The sequence below is a fragment of the Cricetulus griseus genome (genome assembly GCF_003668045.3).
Source record: "Cricetulus griseus strain 17A/GY chromosome 1 unlocalized genomic scaffold, alternate assembly CriGri-PICRH-1.0 chr1_0, whole genome shotgun sequence".
In the NCBI taxonomy this organism is placed as follows: Eukaryota; Metazoa; Chordata; class Mammalia; order Rodentia; family Cricetidae; genus Cricetulus; species Cricetulus griseus.
Genome location: NW_023276806.1, coordinates 246,395,263 through 246,402,519, shown reverse-complemented (window position 1 = coordinate 246,402,519; position 7,257 = coordinate 246,395,263). Strand labels below are relative to the sequence as shown.

The 7,257-nt window shown below is 40.9% G+C and overlaps 1 protein-coding gene and 1 non-coding gene across 2 annotated transcripts; one reads left to right on the top strand and one right to left on the bottom strand.

The window, feature by feature from the left end:
- Positions 1 to 430: 430 nt before the first annotated feature.
- Positions 431 to 2,228, bottom strand: LOC100753410 (zinc finger protein 431). Its single transcript, XM_035451454.1, has 3 exons — positions 2,084 to 2,228; positions 1,821 to 1,881; positions 431 to 515 (listed from the first exon to the last, which is right to left on the bottom strand). The coding sequence occupies exons 1-3, from the start codon at positions 2,226 to 2,228 to the stop codon at positions 431 to 433; spliced, it is 291 nt and encodes a 96-aa protein (XP_035307345.1).
- A 1,098-nt stretch (positions 2,229 to 3,326) lies between these two features.
- LOC113832511 lies at positions 3,327 to 3,429 on the top strand. The gene has a single exon (XR_003479812.1). It is a non-coding gene; the product is annotated as a U6 spliceosomal RNA (small nuclear RNA).
- Positions 3,430 to 7,257: the final 3,828 nt, after the last annotated feature.

The following is a 7,257-nucleotide window of genomic DNA, read 5'->3' as shown; positions in this document are numbered from 1 at the left end:
CCCTTATGTTTTTGGAGACTATTGCTATATGCAAAAGCTTTATCACATTGATTACATTTATAGGGTTTCTCTCCAGTATGTGCTCTTTTATGTTTTTGGAGATTACTATTATGTGCAAAGGCTTTATCACATTGATTACATTTGTAGGGTTTCTCTCCAGTATGTGTTCTTTTATGATTTTGTAGACTACTGTGTTGTACAAAGGCTTTACCACATTGATTACACTGGTAAGGTTTCTCCCTACTATGTGTTCTTTTATGTATTTGGAAAGTACTGCTGTGTGCAAAGGTTTTATAACATTGATTACATTCATAAGGCTTCTCTCCAGTATGTGTTCTTTTGTGTATTTGGATATAACAGCTATAAGCAAATGCTTTACCACATTGATTACATTTATAGGGTTTCTCTCCTGTATGTGTTCTTTTATGTATTAGGAGATGACCATGTCTTGAAAAGGCTTTTCCACACTGATTACATTCATGGGGTTTCTTTCCAGTCCGTCTTCCTTTATGTATTTGGGGCCTGCTGTGATGTCCAGAGGCTTCACCACACTGAATACCTTCATAGAGTTTCTCTCCAGTATGAATTCTTTCATACCTTTGAAGATGGCCATAATATACAAAGGTTTTAACACACTGAGAATATTCAGATGGTTTTTCTCTGGAATGCCTTCTTTCATACCTACAAAGATAATTAGAACATGTTAAAGCATTACCACATGCATCACACTGATGAATCTTCATATATGTGTGAGCTAATTTTACACATATGGCCTAACTGTAAAAAGTAATCAGATTTTAAGGATTACACTAATGGTGTTCCCTTCATTAGGGGACATTTTATGTCCTTGAAGATACTTGCAATGGTAAGAGGCTCTATTACATGGGTTTCATAATATCTTCTTTCTTTATGAGATTTTTCACAATTTGAAAAGTACTGAAAGAACTCAGAGCTTTACCATATTTATTGCATTCATAAATTGTCATATGGTATGAGTGATACTGCATTTGGAAGGCGAACGAGGGCAAAGAGAAGTAGTTATACATTCCAATACTCATAGAACCTTTCTGCAGTGTAAGTTTATTGATGTATTCCCAATGAAGTTTGGGAACCAATTAAATGTAAATTCATTTCACATTCAACAATTCTGCTAAGATTGGGGACTATTACATATCCTCTAATTGTTCCAGGAGAGAGTTATGTTGCTTCTTTCTGTATCCCTGTGATCTCATGGCTTATATACAGTGTGACATATGATATACCTATTAAAGGAAAAATAACAAGTAAAAGGTTTCCACATTGCATTCACACAGTTTGATTTTCTGTTCTCATAGATGTGGGGTATAGATAGGGATTAAGGTTACTTCACAACAAACTTTTTGACTCTTAATTAAACTGCCCATCTTAATTAACTGAGCAAAGTCACCACAAGTATATGAGTAACAGTAACTTAACTGTAGACTATTTGCTTGTTAGAAAGTCTTAGATATATTTATCACCTTTTCAATGTATGTATCCTTTATGATATTTGAGTGGGAAGAAACTAAATGGATTTTCAGTTCTAGAGTGCAGCTCTCCTGGGGGTCTGCATCAATGGTGATATCAGTTAAAGCAGTGGTTCCTTGTTTTCTTTCTTAGAGGAATGCCATGGAGACACAGATCAGCTATCTGAAATTGAGGTATATGTCCTTTTAGAATTTAATAAACATCATTACACTTTAAGCTATGCTTATTTACATTGTTGGTGTTCATTAAAAAATTCCAGGACACATTAAAAATTTCTTCAGAGGCACATTTATATCAGCATTCACAAAAATTACCTTCTATGTCTTGTAGAACTTTGGCAATGTTCTTCAATGTTATGGTCTTCACAACTGTAGCCTAAAATATAGTACCAGAAAATGTATGATATATTATTGGAACCTGTTCAAAATTTAACTTACTCTCTTCAGAGAACCTCAGAACTTTGCCTGATTATTCACCTCATTCTTCCTCTTTCTCAAGTGAAATTACACAAGCATACAAATAAACAAGAAATGCTGTCCCCTTATTTTGAAACATGAAGGAAAATCTCCAATCTTACCTATAGCAGTGAGGTTCCTGTAGGTCTCCAGCATCACATCTTTGTAGAGACTCTTCTGGGAAGGATCCAACAAAGCCCACTCTTCCTGAGTGAAGTTGATATGCACATCATTGTAGGTCACTGCATTCTTAAATACCCCATACATGTATACAAAAGAAAGGATGATACTGACAATATTGAAAATGTATACTTCTTTGACAATATAGTATCATAATTCTGGTGCTTCTCACACTTTTTCCATGACACAGAATTGCTGATGTAATCATCAAGTCACTTTAACAATAAACTGAATAAGAGGTCCACCTGTCATTTCTGCATCCTTGAAATAGGAGAGAGCTTTGAAAGCTAAATGCCAATTAACAGACCTAAGGAGAGAGATAAGCAAGCAGATCAATGATACTGACTATACACCAGAGAAACTGAATGAACAATTACTAACTACAAAAAGATGGGCAAGCTGGGAGTATTGGCTCATGCTCTTAATGCTAGTACTCAGGATGCAAAGGCAGTTGAATTTAATTGAGTTATATCCCCCCGCCCCCTGAAAATTCAGTGAGTTTCAGGACAGCCAGAGTTATATAATAATATTCCTCACAAAAATCAAAGTTCTGCATTGATCGACCAGAAACCTGAAGTGCCCCAGTTTAAAGTATAATATTAATAATATTAAAAATATTTATTTACTTATTATGTACACAGCATTCTGTCTGCATATATGCCTGCAGGCCAGAAGAGGGCATGGGATTTCATTACAGATGGTTGTGAGCCACCCCGTGGTTGCTGGGAATTGAACTCAGGACCTCTGGAAGAGCAGCCAGTGCTCTTAACCTCTGAGCCATCTCTCCAGCCCCCTTAATAAGATCTTTTCTAAAAGGGATGTGAGGTTTTAACAATTAAAATTAGACAGCCAGAAACATCAGCTATGTAAATTTTGATCATAAATAAACAACACAGGACAGGAGAGAAGGCTCAGCAGTTAAGAGCTTTTGCTGGTCTTGCAGATAGGTGTGTTCAACTGCCAGTACTTACATAAGGGCACACCACTACCCATTACTGCAAGTTCAGGGGTTCTGGGGCTCTCTTATGACTACTGTGAGGAACAGATACACATGTAGTATATATCCATGCATAAAGGCATAAGACTCATATCCATTCTAAAAGATTCAAAAGAAACATAATAGATAAGAAGAATGTAGCACACTTGTAATCCAACAACTCAGAGTTTGAGAAAAATAATGATACCATGCTCGCTTCGGCAACATATATACTAAAACTGGAACAATACAGAGAAGATTAGCATGGCCCGTGCACATGACCCACAAATTCATGAAGTGTTCCATATTTCTATGAAAGTACAAGGAGCTTACAGGACACCAAAAAGACTGGACCACAAAAAGAAGTCCCCCCAACACATAATAATCAAAACACCAAATCTACAGAATAAAGAGAAAATATTATGCCAACCTAGAGCCCTCATCCAGTGGCTGATGGAAGCAGAGACAGATATCCACAGATATACACTGAGCTGAAATCTGGAACTTAGTTGAAGAGAGGGAGGAATGAAGAGCGAAGGGGTCTGTACAGGTTGGAGAAACCCACAGAAATAGTTAGCCTTAACAAGGGAGAGCACATTGGTCCCAGATGCTGTCTGGGAGACCAGTACAAAACTGATCCAGACCCCTGAACATGGATGTCAATAAGGAGGCCTCTGCACTCCAGGGAGCCTCTGGTGGTGGATTAGTCTTTTTCCCTGGTGCAAGAAGGGACTTTGAGAGCCCATCCCACGTGAAGGGATACACTCTGGCCCTGGACACATGGGGAAGGGCCCAGGACCAACACAGGAAGATTTGATGGACTTTGCAGAGCCCCGGTTGAGGGCCCTACCCTGCTTGGGGAGTGGTGGGTGGATGGGGTGGGGGGGTAGGTTAGGGGTGGGGGAGGGAGAGGGAAAGGGGACTTATATATGAAACAAGCTTGTTCCCTAACTTGAACTAATAAAAAAAAATAAAAAAAAAGAATGATACCTTCTGCCAAATTTGAAAATTCAAAATTTGGGTGAAGCTCAGCACAACAGCATATGCTTGATATGTGCATAAACCTGCATTAGAGGCCCATCAGTGAATAATGTAAAAACAACAACAAAACCCAGGCATGTTGGCCCAGCTTTAATTTCAGCATGTAGGAACCAGAATCATTTGGATCTCTGAGTTGAGGGCAGCCTGGTCTACAGAGCTATTTTCAAGACAGCCAGGAATATACAGAAAAACCTTGTCTTCAAAAACCATCTATAATGGTTTTGAAGGCATGACAGCAGGACATGAGGAATGGAAAATAGTTTGAGGTTAAAGACATGCAAATCCCATCCCCAGGGAGGAATTTAATCCAGAAAGGTTCCTCCTGCCAAAGTTTCTAGAAAACCCTACAAAAAGCCTACAAGGAGCGATAGGAGTTCAAATACATCATCCTATTTTTGAGCTTTTCATTCAAACAACTACATTCTGACCCAGGTCACTAAATGCTCATGGTCATCCCATGAAGAAAATATATTTATTGTGACTTTAGTGACTTAGTCTGTAACAGCCCCTACACTGTTCAAATATCCAAAGTCTCTTCTGACACTCAGGCAATCATTTGACTGTGACATCTTGTAAAATCAAGAAAGAAATTAAACCTTTCCAACACACAATGGCACAGGATATATTCCCATTGCAAAAGAGAGGAATGAGGCCATGTATCTGCCCCCAACTTGGGCAGACATCCATACTCATGTGCAGGCTATACCAGCCAGCAGAACAAGTAGGCATGCCACCAGCCTATGGAATTCCCCATTCCTTCAATTCCCATAGAAACCCTCCAGCCAGCACCCCTGTATGCATGTCCCTGCTCTCAACTCAGGTGGACATCCTTTGCTCAAGTGCCATCCACACCAGTCACAAGCACAGGTGGGCTAACTCAAACAAAGACTCCCAGTTGGACCAGAGGCCAAGGCAGCCATTAGAAACCCAGGCAGGCTGCCCACCCATTGCCTCACTTGATCCTTTCAGTAACCCACAACATAGGTGGAGATGCCCTGTTCAAACAAAAGACACACTAGCTGTCAGAAGTCAATGTAGACCACTTGCTCACAGACCTCCCCTTCTCTCATAGGGCCCCTCCCACACTACCTAAGTCTCTCCCCAGCCTTCAGCCCCAAAACTTGGGTGGGGACTCCCTGCTGGAACAGAGGTTACAGCAGCTGCTAGATTACCAGCTCTCGATCTGTGTGGAGGTGAACCTCTGTTCAACCTTAGGCCATACAGAGCAGAAGACCAGAAACCACATAGAAATCAAGGAACAAAACACTGATCTGATGAAGACAAACTGAGAAATTGACACCTAGACCCAGAATCAGCCCAAACCAACACCTAAGTGTCAGCTAAGAACACGATCACCAATAACCAGGGCAATGTGTCCCCACCCCAGCTATCCTGCCACAGCAAGCCCTCAATATTTCAGCATATCTGAAGCACAAGGAAAAGGCCTTAAAACAAACCACATAAAGATGACAGAGGCCCTTAAAATGGAAGTGCATAAATTCCTTAAAGATAGCAAGGGAAAGATTAAAAACACATTGGACACAATGAATAAATCCCTTAAAGAAAGCCAAGGAACATACACCCAAAAGATGCACATTCATACAACAAGGACATCTGTTCAACCATGTTCATAGCAGCATTATTTGTAATAGCCACAAACTGGAAGCAGCCTAGATGCCCCTCAACTGAAGAATGGATAGAGAAAATGTGGTACATTTACACAGTGGAGTACTACTCAGCAGAAAAAAAAACAATGGAATCTTGAAATTTGCAGCAAAATGGATGAAATTAGAAGAAACCATTCTGAGTGAGGTAACCCAATCACAAAAAGACAAACGTGGTATGTACTCACACATATGTGGACTTTAGACATAAATGATTACCAGCCTACAATCCACACTGCCAGAGAAGCTAGTAAACAAGGAGGACCCTAAGAGAGACATACACGGTTCCCTGGGGAAGGGGAAAGGGTCAAGATCTCCTGAGCAAACTGGGAACATGGGAAGAGGGGGGAGGGAGCTAGGAGAATGAGAAGGGGACAAGAAGAGGGATGCAGAGGACATGAGGGAACAGAAAGGTTGAGTCAGGGGATGAATAGATGATAACAAGAATGGAGATACCATAGTAGATGGAGACATTTTAGGTTTATAGAGAAATCAGGCACTAGGGAAATGTCTGGAGATCTATACAGATGACATCAGCTAACAATCTAAGCAACAGAGGAGAGGCTACCTTAAATGCCCTCCCCTGATAATGAGATTGATGACTGTCTTATATGCCACCCAATAGCCCTCATCCAGCAGCTGGTGGAAGTAGAAGCTGACACCCATAACTAATCACTGAACTGAACTGGAATCCAGATGCAGAGAAGGACAAGTGAAGAGCAAAGGGGTCCAGACCAGGCTGGTGAAACCCACAGAAAAACTGACCTGAACATAGGGAACTCTTGCTCCCCGGACTGACAGCTGGGATACCAGCATGGGCCTGAACCAGACCCCAGGAACATGGGTTTCAGTGAGGAAACCTTGGACCTCCTGTAGTAGTTCAGTACTTATCCCCAGTACAGGTGTGGATTTTGTGAGCCCACTCCATGAGGCAGAGAGCTGCTGCTGCTGCTGCTGCTGCTTCTTCCTTCTTCTTCTTCTTCTCTTCTTCTTCTTCTTCTTCTTCTTCTTCTTCTTCTTCTTCTTCTTCTTCTTCTTCTTCTTCTTCTTCTTCTTCTTCTTCTTCTTCTTTTCTTCTTCTTCTTCTTCTTCTTCTTCTTCTTCTTCTTCTTCTTCTCTTCTTCTTTCTTCTTCCTTCTTTTCCTCCTCCTCCTCCTCCTCCTCCTCCTCCTCCTCCTCCTCTAACTCAGAGAGATCTGCCTGCCTCTGCCTCCTGAGTGCTGGGATTAAAGGCACATGCACCACAACCACTCGGCATGAGAGCTTCTTTCTTCAATATGCTTTATACATATGTAGGCTGCCACCAGAAGTTCTGGCCCAGGTTAAAGGTGAATTTTTAAAAACTTTTTTATTGATTCTTTGGGAGTTTCATATCATGCACCCCAATTCTGCTCACCTCCCAGTACAGTTCTACCAAATCCTGCCCTCACCCCTG

Bases quoted from the DNA above. Each gene is read 5' to 3' on its own strand.
- LOC100753410 (XM_035451454.1), bottom strand. From the start codon at position 2,228: ATGTATGGGGTATTTAAGAATGCAGTGACCTACAATGATGTGCATATC. The intron at 1,882-2,083 runs GTAAGATTGGAG...ACTATATTTTAG, and splicing joins CAGGAACCTCACTGCTATAG to GCTACAGTTGTGAAGACCAT. The intron at 516-1,820 runs GTAATTTTTGTG...AGCAGGCCCCAA, and splicing joins AGTTCTACAAGACATAGAAG to ATACATAAAGGAAGACGGAC.